This window comes from Haliaeetus leucocephalus, unplaced genomic scaffold (genome assembly GCF_000737465.1).
Source record: "Haliaeetus leucocephalus isolate CR32 unplaced genomic scaffold, Haliaeetus_leucocephalus-4.0 Scaffold751, whole genome shotgun sequence".
In the NCBI taxonomy this organism is placed as follows: Eukaryota; Metazoa; Chordata; class Aves; order Accipitriformes; family Accipitridae; genus Haliaeetus; species Haliaeetus leucocephalus.
In genome coordinates, this window is record NW_010973187.1 from 5,668,190 (window position 1) to 5,685,309 (window position 17,120).

At 44.4% G+C, this 17,120-nt stretch overlaps 1 protein-coding gene across 1 annotated transcript in view; it reads right to left on the minus strand.

The window, feature by feature from the left end:
* Positions 1-641: 641 nt before the first annotated feature.
* The window catches only part of CDHR3 (cadherin-related family member 3), a 64,130-nt gene continuing 47,651 nt past the window's right edge, over positions 642-17,120 (minus strand). Inside the window, exons 13-20 of the mRNA XM_010581095.1 lie at positions 15,030-15,256; positions 13,134-13,305; positions 11,235-11,479; positions 8,462-8,643; positions 7,053-7,066; positions 5,543-5,574; positions 4,575-4,623; positions 642-1,743 (exon numbers count right to left, since the gene is read on the minus strand). Coding sequence (XP_010579397.1) covers positions 1,526-1,743; positions 4,575-4,623; positions 5,543-5,574; positions 7,053-7,066; positions 8,462-8,643; positions 11,235-11,479; positions 13,134-13,305; positions 15,030-15,256 — 1,139 coding nt within the window. The 3' untranslated portion in view covers positions 642-1,525. The remainder of the gene's footprint in view (positions 1,744-4,574; positions 4,624-5,542; positions 5,575-7,052; positions 7,067-8,461; positions 8,644-11,234; positions 11,480-13,133; positions 13,306-15,029; positions 15,257-17,120) is intronic.

Here is a 17,120-nt window from a genome sequence, read left to right on the forward strand (position 1 = left end):
GTATTTACAGCAAACAAATGCAAACAATGGTGGGTTAGAGCTCTGAACGTGTGGATAGCCCTGTTGGTGCTGGAGGGTCAAACAGCACTACAACAACTGCCGCAGACACAGTAAACTGATAACATGCTCAGAGAGTATAAATCACTCTTTCCTATCTCTATCATTGTGGTGTTCATGACATGCTGGGTTTCTGATTGTGCAAAGAAATGGCATTTGACTGAAGATGTTTGGTGTTTGTAAGGGAAATTGTTCCTGAGACAAACCGCTCCTTTGGAGCACGGCAAAGACTCACAGCACTGTGATGGGTGGTTTTGTAAAGCATAGGATCCTCGATGAAATTACCCTGGGTCTCTCCATCCAGGTCCTCCAGTGTATGACAAAAATGAATATATGTGATGGATTGGATAAAATCTTAATTGACTGTCCCTGCTCAACTTAAACTGAGTATTTTCTTTTGCCACCTGATATCGGTACCTTGCCACCAAAAAAACTTTTTGTTATCAGGGAAGAAAAGAAGCCAAGACACTGAGTATTAAGTCATCATTTATAATTAATTTTCTTCAAATTAAAATAATTTTCTGAAATCATGTAGGGTTTGCTTGTTTTATATCAGCTTCTTAGATAGCACTTACATCATACATGTGCACACTCAGAAAAGATTATTTCACCCCATGTGTTTACTGTCATTATTCTTTTGAGTGTGTTTGACTTGATTCTGTAAAACATTAAATATGCCAGAGGAAATATGAAAAGTGAAGATATTGAATGCTGCTAGTGTTACAAAAGATACATAAGCTGAAAGCGTTGACACGATGGCCTGAGATACCATAACAAGCTGTGGGTTTTCTCCACTCCAAAACTGATTTCAAGACATGTTTTTTTCTAGAGCAAGATGGAAGGGCAAGGAAGTGCTGAAATAAAATACTGAATGAAAAGAAAACACTTCTAGCTTTTACCAGCAAACTTTTCAACCCTGATGTGCTTTTCACCCATTCTGCTGCTCAGCAGGGACGGGAGACCCCATTCACTGGTGAGAAAGCATGTCTGAGTGTATGCTGCTGTCCCCAAAGGCAGTCAGAAGATGTGGCTGTGTTGGTCTGGCGGGGCAAAGCTCTTCCAGGAGGAAACTGCCAGTGGCAGTGGGCAGCGGATGCTTCTGTCTGCCACTCTGCATTCGTTTCCTCTTCTCCCCCTTTCACATCCTCCCCTTCTCTCCCACTCTTACCTGCACCCACCAAAGGTTAAGTTCAGCTTCACCCTGCTTTTGAGTCCAGTTGCAGCGATGGCCACCTTATGTTTTGTAGCTGAGATATATAGAAAGAAAATCACATCTGATTCTTTGGCCGTTCAGAGCAGGGTTTGTTTGGGAGGTGCCTTGGAGTCTCAGGCACTCCGCTTTAAGGCTGGCTTAATGGCAACACAGTGTTCATTTTGGGAGAGAAGGTCAGTATCTGCCTTAGGGGGCTGGTGAGGATAACCCACTGTCCTCAGACTCCTCTTTCTGCTTTTGTAATCTCAGCCCTGCCTAGGGCTTAGCAGCTGGTTTTGTCTCTGCAGTCAGCTCTTTCCTCTTCTCTGAAGGCTCTTTTTTGCTTGGTGCGCCTGCTCTGTCTGTCCCTTGGCCACTATTGTCTGTGGCACTGGATGTTACCTGCATGGCCAGCGCTGGCTGAAGGGGCTCGTTGCTCTTCTTCCACCTCCGGGCCCCCGAATGCGTATTAAATTCATAGATTTTGCCAGTAACTTGCAAGGGAGAAAAGACAATCAATTAAAATCATTCCTGCTTTGGCAGATTAAGACACGACAGTCTCCTCAGGATGGGGTTGAAATGAGAAATATGAAGCACCTGGAAAATCAGCTGAGTTGGGGAGGTAGCCCTGAGAGGGAAAGCCTCATTTCCATGAGTGTGGGGACCTGGGCATTGTGGTGCCCACTCAGGGGAGATGCTATTCTATCAGTATAAAAACTGGCTCTGCAGTTCGGGGAATAGGAATATTCAAAACATTCCTATTCCAAAAAACCCGACCTTGTTATCATCCTATACCTCTGTCCAAGCTACAGCTACCATGAGTTAACATGGGCAGTGTAACAAACACATCCATAGTCCTTAGCTGTTAGGACTAACTCTCCCCAAAATTTTGCCTTTGGCTATGATAAGCAAGGCCATGGTATATGTCTGTGTCTATTTTTTCAAGTAGAGTTGCCTGCCTGAGGTAGCAAAACCTGCTAGGAGCACAATATCCTACATACATCTTCCAGACCATGTCAGGTTTTCTAGGTTCACCCAAGACTTGGACATCTGGGATCCCCAGTGAGTTTTGGCCATATGCATTTCTTCTCCATTTGCACAAAATGCTTTCCCCCAGGCTTGCTGTGTACATTGTCATTAATAGAGTGAAATACTATCTATTTTCTGTTTGTGCAAGTACATGCTTCCTTCATATATATAAAATACTGTTAAATTTGGGTTGTTTAGCACACATGGCTACCTTTCCTTGTTAGAAAAATTTTTGGCCCTCTTCAGATTTTATGGGTAATTTCTACTTGAACATTAAAAGCAAGTATCTTCTCCTTCAGTTCTTTTACTAGCTAGAGATAGGTGGAAAAATTGCCATGCGTCTAGTGTGATGATTGCCTCACAGTCTAAATCACTGTCTCTTGCTAAACCGACACAGAATCAGGAGCTATAGTGGCACTTTTTGTAATTAAACATTATTAATATGAGACAAACAAAAGACCGTTAAAGCCTGGAAAGAAATGGTTACGTGTTACTACATGTTACAGTTTGTATCAGAATTAATGGTTTCTGACACATTAACACATTCTGAGCAATTAAAGATGAAACTGGATCTCTTTACATGTTATTTTTCCTGACTGCTTACAAGGCGGGCATGTTAAAGCAGCCCAGATCAGGAAGCAGCTCCTGACCATCCCTCCTAATCATATTCCACAGATGATGTCTTGGGAATTATTAAACCTCATTACCAAACCACCAACACGTGATCCTCTGGAGTTTGGGATGAGCCATGGAAGGAGAAGGGAGGAGTGGGGAACACACATTTCTCTGCTGACGCCACAAAGCTGTGTCATAGCTTAATGTTTGTGTTGGGCATGACACAAACACTATGGCTCTGGAGGGCAGTTTGGATGGGCTCAGATATCCTTGTCTGGTGTGGTCAGGTTTGCTGAGGAAGGGAGCCACCAGCTGGCCTGCAAAAACACTGGGAAGGAGCTCTTGCAGCAGCCAAGAACATCCATGTTTAATATATTATAAATGCAGTTATACAGGGAAAAAGCAGGGACTTTGGAGCCCATCCCTCCAGATCTCTTTATAAATAGCAGGTGGGCTTGGACCTTGACCAAACTGGCCTTGAGCAGCCTTGTGGATGGGCTTAACTGCACAGTAGGGTCCCATTTGTTTGCCCAAATTCTACTGAAGTCCGCATGCCTAGTGTTTCCCATTAGCTCACAGCATCCGACAGCTCTGAGCCAGCTAATATGAAACACAAGGTACAGGCACTTGGGTGGAAATTTGGGCAGATGAATCCAAGCCTTGAAACAAGCCTGCCTTCTTCTGGATAATTTTTAGACCTATTGTTTCAGACCTATTTTCATATCTATTAGTTAAAGACCTATTTTGACTGACTGTCACATTTTAGCAGCACACCCCCTGCCCCCCCGGCCCCATGCTAGGGCCCTCAGCCATTAGACACAGGGCCGGGGACCCTAATGCCAGGCCAAGCATCGCAGTGCAGGACTCAGGCATGGGCTGTGGTTCAGGGGGATGAGGTAAGATGGATCAACCCTTAGGAAAAAAATATTTTTCTGTAATGAACCCTGCTGCAGAGCACAGTGGCTGTCACTTGGGGAAAGGGATATGCACTACACCTGCTGGGTCATCCTGGTTTTCCTAGCTTTTGCCTTAATTTCACTTTTCGCAGCTGGTTAATCAGATATGCTCAGAGTTAGCATAGCTGGAGCCCAGTGACACACTCAGTAGCTGACGCCACCACAACTGCATCTAAAAGCAAATGGTCTTCCCTTTCCTCCCCAACAAGCGGTGCTCGAGCCTTAGATAAACAGCAGCAGTGCACTTGCTGCAAGGGAGGAGATTTGTGCAGGAGTGAGTAACTCACCCACCCACTCTGCATCCAAGGAGAGGTTTAAGAGACGAAGTCAGTACATCTGCGGCTAAATTAATCTGCTGGCCATTTCCCAGACATGGGAAGGGTGAAACCACGTAGCCATGACAGCACCAGAGCAGGAGGCTTGCAGCAAATTCCTCCTCCCCTCCCACCTTCCTATACCAGATCCATACATTCAGTTTTAGCAGAGGAGTAGTGAATAATCTGGCCATCAGATGTGTGATTTCAAGGTCCATAAGTACATTCTACCACTAGAAATATTACTAGGGCACTGTCTTGATTTTCACTATCTGTGAAATATAGCTCCCATTCTCCTTGGAAACAGCAAACCTGAAATATGAAAAGCAAATGTTGAACGATATTTAAATCAACTACTCCAGTTTGTTTCCAGCCAAATATTCACATCCACTGTTAATTGCTTTTTATTACCTGGGTCTCTGGCTTCTCCATCAAAGACAGTGTTTAGCTTTGTCATTGTCTGTGAAGAGAGACAAAATGTGAAATGAATCCTGTGAATTAACTGAGTAAGAAGGAGGAGCAGTGACTTGGAAACAGTGACCTACATGGATGGAGGCGGATTTGTATGACCTGCATATTGCATTCCTGTAGGCTGGGTTTAATCAAAACTGGCAACAAAAGCCATTTGTGGTGTAGGGTGTTGCCACTAGATGTTCAAAGAAGAATTAATAAGGTCTGACATGCTAAATGCCTCCATGTGTGTAACCACAAGAGGGTCACCTCCACCCAGAGGAGGCTTGGGAATCCCCTCTCTAAAGAACTTGGGGAGGGAGAGTACACTAATGAAAGTCCCTTGCAGCCTTTATGCTATTACGGCTACGAAAAAGGAAGGAGGCCCAAGCTCTAGCAGCAAAGAAACATCTATTACAGTGGAAATAACTATGGTGTTTTGCTGCAAACAGCTTATCAAGACCAAATTCTTTACAGATTGGGTACACTTGTGTACCTTACTGGTTGCACTCAGGTGAGTTAGGGTTAGCTGCACGGGTCAGTGGTGTCCCAGCAGCACAACATTGCCAAGCCGGGGCACTTGTCATCCTGCCTCTGCGGCTGCAGTGAATTTTGTTGTGTCTGCTCTGGGCACAGCCTCTCTGGCCTCCCACGTACTGGGGCTGCCAGAGAGGCTGGAGAATTCGGCACTTGAAAGCAAAGGGGCCACAGTGCGGGTGAGCACCCCTCACCCCCAGTGTTGCCTCCAAATACAGAGGCCAATTGGGGCACAGAAGCATTTTGCATTTGGGGACAATCCTTTTTTCCTTGCCTGTCATTTTTATATTCTCTTTGGAAAATGGACACCTTTCACAGAAAGGATCCTATGATCGTATTGCATGACGGGGCTGGGCAAAACCAGGTTTGGTTTTGAGGCTGGCAGTACTTACCACAATCACGTCTTTCTTAGGTTTCTTCTTTTCTACAGAAAGGAAAATGCACATTGTAAAGAATCAGATTTTTCTGACAGTCGCTAGAGACACTAAGGACAAGGTTTCCTCAAACAAATAGAGATTCTTGGTACTCAACTTCTGAGACCTCTCAAATGAGCCTTATTTATTTTCAAAGGCTGATCCCTCATATGATTTGAAAAGCGAATTCCTTCATAGTATTTTGGAGTGAGAATCCACAGTTGCCAATGACTAATCAAAATCTTAGCCTCGAAAAGTCTTATTCTTTCATTAATGAGTAAATAACAATGGTTTCTTTAACATATTTCGCTTTCTAAATAACATGAACAGATAGAGAAATTCACCTTTGGGGATATTTGAACTACAAATGTAGATTATGTTTTTCCATGAATGTTTGTAGTTGCAAAGCTTGTGCACTCAAATATGCACTTCGAGACAAAACAGGGAAGTGCTGCAGATCCAGTCAAGTAAAATTCAGATTGAACTGTTTGGTTATGTGTGAATTTACCACACTATTAACCCATGCCACATGCAAACAAATACAGCAGCAGTGCCATAGACATCTTGACAGCATGGATTTGTGGATGATACCCAACTAGTTGCTATGATTTCTTCTTGCTTGCTCCATGCCAATTTGTTTAATGGCCTTTCTTTGGAGAACTGAATGCCTGGCCACCAACGGGCTTTACAGCCAGGCATGCAATACTCTGAAGTGCTGCAGATGGGTCTCAACCTGAGCACTGACAGGAAACCTGTTGTGTCTGGCCTTTTCTGCCCAGCATTTGGGAACCAGTTTTTCAGAAAGCACCAAGCATCCATTTTTTGGAAACCAGCCAATGCTGATATGTCTCAAATTGGGCAACCAAAAGAACAGCTAATTTTGTTGGATTTTGTTAGTCATGTGTTTGGGAGATACTGATTGAGGAGAGGGAGTTATAAAAGCAAGGTCTTACTGAGCCCATATGAGCCATGCTTGCTAACAGAAAGCTAATGGGACTAAAAGGAACAAGACTGCTTAAAAAAACTACTTTTTTTAATGTGCAACTTATACCCCTCATAAGTTATACAAACTCCTTTAAAAGCACCAATACTTTAAAATAAATCTTCAGCTACATGAAGTAATGGTGTCAAAGGAGCAAATGAAGGGATCAGAGAACAGAGAATTGGAGTGGAGATGACTCCTGAAGGTGCTATAGAGGGATGAGATTTTTTTTTAACAGATAGCATATGAATTGCATGTGAAAAATACAGTAATTCTTTAGCGTTCATGCCGGAATACCAGGCTACTCTGAATAGTTAATAGATTTGAAGACCAAAAGAACCATGAAATCACTTATGCAGGCATCCCATAATCAGCCAGGATTAAATAATCTCAGTACTCTTGTACTGGGTCAAATTTATTTGTCTAGAAATGGATTTACAAATTGTACACTCAATTGTAAACAAGATCTTGTTGTAAAGTATTAAAATATAGAAAAGAGGTACACACCTGCAGCATTTATCCTGAAATGAAAAAAAGATTAAGAGTGTAGTTAACAAATGTCATACTTTTGCCTACATAAAAATACCACGCTTTGTTCTCTTTCATTTGGCAAGAAGGATGTGTTTCCTTGAGTTCTGGGGTTTGCTTGTTTTGTTTGGTTTCTGGTTTTGCTTTCACTGAAGGCCTGCATCATTTAATGCTGCTCTCAAACAGGAAAACAGCCCTGAGCATTGCTCTAACACCTCTCCAAGAAGGGATGGTATTAAAAAAATAAAGTCTTATTGATGATAGCATTATGGATTTATATAATCTGGAAAAATACACTTTAAAATATTGTCATCTTGTTCCATCCTTGGAGGAAGGTCAATTTTTTGGATGTAATGTGCTCAGATAATAGCTTTTAAAATATTTGAAAGGTTGTAAATGTTTTTGAAAATACAGAAATTGCTTTTTAATGGGAGAGCCTGGCTCCCAATGAATCACTTGCCCTATTAATAAATAATAACAATAGCCAAGCTATGTGCTGCTAGATTCATCTGTCATTTTTATCACAAATTGCTAAATTCCTTGCACACACCATTTGAACTATAATCACAGTTATATATTACGTCTTTACATTTACTATAATTTCTAAATTTAGGTCCAAATCCTGAGAATACTAATAGAAATCCTTTTCTTTTTAATCCCAGTCCACTTAAAGAGCTGCTTATCATTGTTTTGTGAAGTAAAAAGTCAATTTAGAGGCAGTCTGGCTCCAGCCCACTGAGAAGGCAGCCCGCAGGGATCTCTGCTGCTTCCCACAATGAACCAGAGCTGGTCCCAGGTGCTTCCGTGGCTTTTGCCAAGCACGAGCACTTAGAGGTACCACAAAGCTTTGTGGGTCAGAGCCTTGCAACAGGCTTGGGTAAAACTCCAGGAAATCTGCAGAAGTTTTGCCAGAACAAAGAATTTGGCATGAGCACCAAGGTTTGGAAAAGACTCTGGGATCTGTAGCTGGGAGGGAGGAAAATGCATCCAGTAACTAACTACCTAGATGTGAGATCCCTCGGAGTGGGAGCCAAATACAAACCAAAAACATTTGTATTTTTGGTCAGCACGGTCAGGCACAGACTCTGACTGCATCTCACGAGCATAGCTGCCTTTAGAGGTCATAATTGTTAATTCCACTCTTACCTTCACCTAATGCTAATGTTAGTAAATCCATGGGAAAAAAAAGCCAAGGACATTTTTCCTTGATTTCATATCATTAACACCAAATATCACTGTAGCCGGTAATAGCATTTACTAGAGCTAAGGGCATACCGCTATAAAATATTCAAAGCATAGATTTCATTACGGCTGAAAGACCTGGGTTATCTCTGTCATCGCCAGGTGCTGCTGGGTACTTCCCCAGCGTGACATTTGGGAGGACTCACAGAAGCACGTCGCCTGCTTTGCCTGCCGGAGGGCAGCAGGTGCGGACCCACGTCGCCAGCAGGAACCCCAGGTACCCCAGCAGTCCGAGGAGCAGCAAACTGCCGAGGGTGATGACAAACGGCACGTACCACGCCGATTCAGAGTAGAGGTTTTCCATTTTTGTCACAACAGTGAAGCCAGGCTTTAAAAACAAGATAGGGTAAGTTCCTCAAGGCTGCATACTTGTAAGGTTACTGACACCTTTCATCTGGTTGAACTTCTGCACTGAAGCACCTGGCCCAAGCTTGCCCCGAGGCTCTGCAGATGATGGGCAGAGGGAGATAGTGTCTGCTGGAGACAGTGATTCATCCCACGTACCTGCCTGCCGACTGCCAAGGCAGCTCAGATGACTGAGATGGACTACAGAGCTCCTGGGGCAACCAAAGGCAGGTGAAATGGAGCCCACCCACGATGCAAAAAGGAGGTTCCAGATCATGTTTCAATGTCTTATATTAAAATAAACATGCCATGGTGGGGTTTAAAAACCTCAGGTTGCCTGAGAAGCTGCAAGCACACTGTTGGAGGGTGAGCAAGTTCAGGGAATACTGCCATTACCGAGATAATGGTTTCTTGTTACCTAAGGCAAAACTGGAATTAGGTCATCTTCACTGCAGTGATCGTTTGGCCCGCTTTGTAAGAGGAGTTGAACCCCAAGGAATTGGGTTATTGTATAAAAAGAAATGAAACTCCTTTTCTTTACCCTGTGACTTGTTCCAGAAGGGAAAACCACACTTCCTGAGCAGTTCCTATCTCCCACGTCTTCCTGAGTGCCAGGAGACACGTCTCTGAGCTGGCACTTCACTTGGTGCTAGCAACTCATTCATTAAGGTCCCATCATGAAACTGTCCTCATACAGATTAGAAATTACTCTTTTGCTCTACCTGGGTCGTCACCTAGTGTGGTACTATTAGTTTTGATCATCTACTGAAGTTTTTATTTAATTTTCTGTAAGACATTTGTAATCACATTGTGTATGAAATTTAGTAGGGTATCTATTTCTTTCCTTTTTAAGGATACCTTTAAAATAACCTATTTAGCCTTGCAAGAAAAGGTACATCCAATCCTTACAGAAACGCTCAGATAATCTCAAGATCACCACCACCACTCCATCCTCACTGGGACTGAAGTCACAAGTGACTTTTTGTGACAGGGCTTCTTTTCTACACTACCAGCCTTCCAGCATCTGATTCAAGTTGCTGCACTGAACGAACACATGTAAGGAGTAGTGATGTGAGAAGCTGCTGTAATGGAAGTGCTCTTCTGGAAAATAGACTGAAAGTGGAAGGCTGATATCTCTGGAGGGGGCAGATTTAACACTGTGGTATGTGGTCGAGACTGTTTGTGTTCGTGGTAAAGCGTGAGAAAGAAATACAGAATAAGTTTTGTTATTCAGCTTAACTTTTCATTTCCACATCAAGTAGGGGGAGGAGAGGGCTGTGAGAAAACCGTTTATTCCTTCCCAACAGAGCATTAGATAATAACAGGGTTATTAATCAGTCTGCAAGTTTGGATTTAAGCATTTTCATAGCAAACCATCCAGATTTGCATGTACTGTTTGCAGATCCTCTGATTCTGCTTCAGTTACCAGTAGCCCCTAGAACATCCAGACCATTTTACAGTGAATAGCTCTTTTACTCCTTCACCAGCATACTCATATTTTCATTCCTGCATGCAAGAGAAAAAAGAGTAATGCCATCTGCAGGCAGGTGGAAAATGGACGGACTCTGGATGACGGAGAGATGATGCAGCAAGGTGTGAGGGCAGTGACTGGCACAAGGATGGGGACAGAGTGGTCCGTACTCTCAGGCTGTGCTGCTTCTTCTGCAGACAGGACGAAAGCACACTCTCCTCACGCTCTGCACCAGCCTGATGGAAATCAGCTCCAAAATGAAACTGGTGAGCCAGAGCTTGCCTGGCATGGCTGTGCGGAGGAGTAGACTGTATTGCTGGGACACAGGCCCACAGCTCCACAGGCTGTGCAAGGCCAGATCCCACCCTGGCTGCCAAAAGCTGTGCAGGCTTCCCCAGCTCAGCTGTGGACCACCATGTGGGCAGGGAGCTCAGGAAAGACCCATCCCACCTCTCTGGGTTTGCTGTGTGAAACCTCAGCAACACGCTGAGGCTCTGCACAACTGCTTCAGTTCCTGACAGGCAGCTCAAAGTTTTACATGATGGTGACCTCAGGGATGGAAAAAAGCCCCTTCCAAGTGATGAGGATTTCTTGTTGCTGTTGTTGCCTATTTCAACTTTGGTAGCCGCAGATTAATGTGTCCCACTGCTAAAGCAGCACATAGAAGTGCAAGGCAGCTGGGGGAGTGACTAGCTATAAATAAAAAAAGAGGTAGTGCAAAATGCATGAGGTAATTTTAAGGTTCCAGGCAAAGATTAACCTCTGCTCTTTCCTTATTAAGAAAGCTGCCAAAAATCTTTAACTTTCCAGTTGCATGGTAATAGCAGTGTGCCCGGTCCTTTGGCTACTTGCCCTTTTTGTTTTAGAAACTAAAATACAAAACATACGTTACGACTCTGTACCTGGGACCAATCCTTCATAACACTAAGAACATCAACCACCTTGGCCTCAGTGTAAGAGCACGGGGCTCAGCGCTTCCCAGGACTGGACCCACTGTGGGTTTTTGCTTTCCTTTTGCATACATCTACCCTCTTTTCTTCATTCCTATGGAGATTAGTCCATAAAAGAAATGCAGAACTGGACATAAATTTCAGTGAACTTACCGTTGTGGTAATAACAGTAGTTGGGTTTGGGATAACTCTGATGCTTAAAGTCACCGTTCCAGTTTTAATTATGTCTGTAGTTCTGTCCCTGGCAGATAGTAAATTGTCATCTGTTATATAGACGTGCAGTCTGTAAATCCAGTTTGTATCAAGTCCGCTGTCATAGTCAAACCTTGATGCAAGAATCAGCCGAGATGTGTTGGAGCCAGCACTTGGTGAAAAGGTGAAATGATTGTTCACGTTTCCTGCAAAAAGCCAACACCAAAATGCAAAAAATTTTACTTTAATCCCACATTAAAGTAAATGCATGGAAGAAGCAAACAGATCAGTTTCTGTTGACAGCTTGTTACGGATCACTGTGCACCTGTATGGTGAAATATCGTTGACAAGAATGGCTCCTCGATCTTCCTGATACCATGTAAAATAATTTAAAACAGGACAGTCATAAAAGCATTAAAATATAGAATAAGACCCTCTATGGGGACACAGCTGAGATGAAGCTGTGGAAACACTTCAGAGCCATGGGGCGCACAAGAGGTCTCCTGCATGACCTGTCCTTACAGCCTGGAGAGCACCCAGAAGCAGCAGCACCCAGCTGGGGCGAGGACCCTACGCTGTTGCAGGGCTCATTCTGCTGCTGGGGTGTCCCTGGAGTGGCCCCTAGGCCACAGGGACACGACCAGTGTCTTCAGAGGTCCCTCCAGCCCTTCTCCACAGCTTATCCCTCTGCCCAGAGGCAGAGGCCTTTGAACAGGTCCCCCAGAAGAGAGCTAATGACTCAGGGACATTAATTGCCTTGAGGGCTTTGTCTGCACTGTGAGGGCAGAGAGGGGAGTTCAGTGATGCTGGCTCCCCAGCCCTCGTTTTCTGTCCATATAGCTGGAGACCTGCTAGCAGCCTGGGCTGCAGGTAGGCCAGCGGTTAGGGTCCGGACAGACCACACATACAAGAGATCGGAGCTATGAAAAGGCACCAAATGTGCTTTGGTTTTGCTCTCGTTGCCCCATAGTGCTCCAGAGTTGAAGTGACCTTGAAGCCCGTGTCTATTGTACAACACAAAATGGGCCCTGGGCTGCTCTGTGGCTCGGAGGCCAACTGCATGGCACAGCTCAAATCTGTACAGCCAAAAGTGGACCTGTGGTCAGACGCTGATTTACTAGTACAAACACAGCCTTTGTATGGGTTCGTGTGTAAATACCACTGCTGCAGAGCTCCTCTGTGGCGTTAAGGGGCTGCAATACGACAGAGGTTCTCTCTTTTTACGCTCACAGCTTTTTACTGGCACCTGGACAATCTGCTCCTTCCTTCTCAGCAGTCACCTCAGCAACAAAAAAAGGAACTGTCCCAAAAGAGTGCATTCCCTTTTTTGTGGAGTGTCATCCCATACCATTGCAGTTCTCTAAGTGGATGCAGCTGATTACTAGGTTCAAACACACATTCTTAAAATGGGGCTTTAATGCACACAGCATGGGCCAAGAACATGCAGGTTTGCTCAGTTGTTTTGAACTGTGTACCAGGATCTAAAGGTGAGGTATGCAGAGTAACAGAACCCACCATTGTTTCTCAAGATATACTCAGCTGTAATTGGAAGGGAAATTTGACCCTGCATATCATTCCAGCTCATTCTTCTGAAGTCCTTGTCAACTGTGTCATTAATTGCCAATTATTTAACATGGTGGGCAATCCAGTCTTGCAAAGGAATGGTTCTAGGTGGTAGCACCAGTAGCCAACTTGTGGAGCGACATCTCTTTTGGTAAGCAGCAAAGTAATGATGCGCAGAACTTGTGGATCACAACTAGCTTACCATGGCTAGATTTTTATTTACAAATCAAAGTGAACCATCAACATACATACGTTAATTTTTGCACTGCTCCCAGCTCACAGACCGTGACACAGTACCTTCATTAATGATGTAACGGAAAGACCTGGGATCAGAATCGCGATCTTGACATTCAATCCTGAAGCCATTAATATTGGTCCCAACAGCTAAGCTGACTGGGATTTGAAATGAATAGAAATTGGGTGAACAAACTGGTTCTTCATCATTTACTTCCAAAACATTGACAGTTACCTGAAAGAAAAGAGCAATAGCAAGCTGAAGCTCCTCCACTGTACTGAGCCAGAATTTTATTAACTTCAGAAACTGTTTGGCTTTGCGCGTTTTGCTCTTTTGATCAACAGCAGCTGAAGAGCAATGAACCTCCCTTCCAATCTAGTTTCTACCAGAAAATGTCTGTGAACATTTGACCTTCAATTCTTCTTGTGATCAGCACTCTTCTGGGAACATGTTCCTTAACATGAACCATCTTCCAAGACCACGGGGGTTTTCAAGGTGATGTGTCTGACTACTTGAATCACCTGAATTGTGTCATAGTTAGAATGAGAAATAATAATAGTACCACGTATTCATTAAACTTCCTTTCAAACCTCTCAAATTGCTTCACAGTCATTAATTAGGCTTCTTAGCATATTTAATAATAATTCAGAGCATGAGCCATGGAAGGAAAGAATACTCCTTATAGACTGTTCCCAGTGAGAGATAAATGCTGGCAATGGCCTTCTGCATGACTGGGAGCACCCCAGGTAGCACCAGATGTGCTTAATGTCAGCTGGGATTAGCTGGCTGAGAGAAAAAGGTTACCCTTCTCAAAGCTCTTTCCTCTAATGCCTGTTGGTCTTTAACAGGCAACAGATAGACTTGTCATCATTAAAAGCTCCTAATGCTGAATTTTCCTTAATCGTCACCTTGAAATACAGCAGGTGATAAAGAGATTAAGTACCTCTCACCTAGCATCTCTATGGGTGGTGCTTGCCTGGAATAGAAAGCAAGCCTAGTATCTGTATCTTCCCCAACAGATGTGCAAAAGTCAAATGTAAGGCAGTCATGAGGGAGAAGATGTGAAAAGGAGTCTGTATGTGAAGGACACTGGGATTTTTTAAAAGAAGTGAATATAAAATACCTTTGTGGACATACCATCTATTTTTTCTTCTGAATATAATAGGTCTGGGCAGCAAACTTGAGCACAACCCTACTGTTTAATGTTATCACGGTGCCTGTCATGCTCTTGGCTCCTGCCAGATAGCACCATTGAGGACAAAACTAGATCACGATCAGGGGAAGGCACATGTAGGGTTTCATCTCCAGTAGGCCATGTGGACACAGCTGTACTGGGCTGGGCCCGCTGACATTGTCCCAAGAGGCTGTTCAAGCCTTCATCCCATCCCCGAGGTACGCAGCACATCCCCTATGTCCCAACCCATGAAAACACCTATCTGTGTTTTCTGATAGGCTGCAACATGATTCTTGCATTACTTTGGGCACTTTGCAGTGAAAAAATGTCACATACAAAATCAAAAATATGTTTGAGGGCCAAGGGGCACTACACAGGGTCCAAAAACAACTTGACACTAAACATGGCTACAATTAGATTGTGCTACCTGGACTCAAGACCCTGTCCTTTTTCTATTTTCTGGTACATATGTAGCCATAAATATTATCTTAAATTGTGTAGGGCACTGAAAACAATTTCACTGCCCAGGTAAAATAAGAAAAAAAGACTGAGAAACAAAAACCATAGAGTTAAAAGTATAAAAATATTACTTTAATCCTTTTTGTAAGAAATAAACCAAGATTGAGTGAACACCACCTCTTTCATCTGACTAATACATGACTCTGTGCAGGGGTGGACTTGCCTTTTACAGACCAAAGTGCTTTGCCCAGTGTCTTACCATTCTTGCCAAGAAGAAGAGAGAAAAATGTAGATAAAGGGGGAGAAGTAGAGTGGATTTACTCACAGATGCTGTTGCAGTCTTCTCTTGGTCTGAGGCCTGTACTGTGAGAATGTGTTTCTGAGTTGTTTCATAGTCTAATCTAGCTAAAATCTTCACATCTCCTTTGGTGGGGCTGATCCAGAAGATATTTGTGTAATCCTTGGTGCCTCCTCCAGCTACGATGGAGTAAGTGATGACACTGGGTGACCAGTCCTTGTCTCTGGCATTCACTCTTCCAATGCTGGATCCCACTGAGAGACAGAAAATGCAATATTTCATTAACATTTTAAGGAAAGGGAGGTACAGAGTACTTGTTCCAACCACAACTTGATGAAACTGAACTAAAGATTTGTTTTAGAGTTTTCACCCCCCCAAAAGGAAAGCAAAGGTGTGAGAAATACTAGTTCACCATGCTGTGTTATGGCTCCCCAGTGTATGGGCTTGCCTGCTAGCAATAAATACCAAAATGCTTGGAGTCTGTACAGAACCACAACAGAAGTGCTCTGGCGGTGAGGGCCACCCCGAGCCCTGCACTGACACGCACGAACTCCCACCTTGTGGCAGCCCGAGCACGGCTTGGTTGGAGGAACAAGGCTCTTTGTCTGCCTTGAAAAGCAATTGCTGCCATTCCTTGCGAGGTGCTTGAAAAGCAGTTTGAATTACCTTTGTACCAAGCACGTATGAAGCAAAATACAAATGGCAGTGCTGTAAACTGTGAGAAAGAAGATGGGACTGTGCACGCCCATCTCTGCAGACACTGATTCAACGCTAAGTGGATCCACATGACCTGGGGATATACAGGATGAGTAGTCCACAAGCACAGAATAAGAAAGAAGATGTAAATGAAGGGTTGGCATATTTTTTTCTTTCCTGACCCTGTGAACTCCAGCCCTACCACAAACTGTTGGCTGCTGTTTGGTTCAGCAATAGCAAGCACCCTGTTAATGTCAACTCAGCCCAAAGCAAAAGGCAGTCTGAGTCAGAAAAAAACATATTATTTCTCTTGATAGTCTCAGTATCCAGCAAAGTTCTGTGGCTGACACACAGAGAACTTTACAGACATATCCATGTCACAGACAGGTTTCAAGTGTTATATCGCTAAGATACACATCAGTGGTATGAGGATACACACTCAGAACAGGAAACGCTACAAAATTCATCATATCATGCCCACTAGGAAACAGCGTAGAAAGTCAAGCTCCATCCACGCACCATAGAAATTAAAGCTAAGCGAGAAAAACAGGCTGCTGAGCAATGCGAGATGCTGGTATGAACACCTGAAGGTCAGGGTCCTCTGACTGCTGAGTGGCTGTCCTGTGCCTCCTCATCCCCCTTTAGCCTTCCTTGCTTTCCTGGCGGTTTGGGTCCTGCAGGAGCCAGGGCTGCCAGGGTTTCTCTGCCAGGCAGACCCCCCTGGGAGCCAGTCCCGCCACCCCAGCTTCCCCAGTCCCTCCAGCTCCCTTCCAGGCCGTGCATCCCCACGCCAGCTGCAGCTTTGCTGTACTCAGCAGTGGCCAGTTACGGCTTCTCCACAGGGCAGGCAGGAGTGATTTTTGCAGAGCTGTGGACCTTGGCAGGATCCTCCTGACCAGAGAATGAAGAAAACAGAGAGCTGAGGGCTGGAAATTTGGGCTTGCTTGTTTGCCCATGGCAAGGGAGAGGAGGTTGTGGGCAGGATGGTGGGGCTGCTTGAAGCATGCCTTTTCCTCCCCACCACACCCTGCCTTCTGGCTTAGGCAAATGGACAGAGAAGCACCACCGAGCCTACAGGTCTGCTGACCATAGCCACAGCTGCCTTTTCCTGTGCTTTAAGCATGCTCTGGCCATAATAATCCGATGAATTCAAGAAGATACTGGATTATCTGGCTGCTAAATCTCCTGGAGTTTCATGGGCAGCTTCACTATGTCCCACTCAGATGCAGAGATGCAGTTGGATGTCCTCCTTGGTGACATGGCCTTTGGGGCAGGTTTGTGAGTAACAGCAGCCTGGGGCAGTGTTGGACGTGCTGAAGGACAGGGCTGCCGGTCAGAGGGGCCCAGCAGGCTGGAGCTACAGGCCAACAGGACTCGTGGACCTCAGCACAGACAAATGCAAAGCCTGCACCAGCGCCAGAA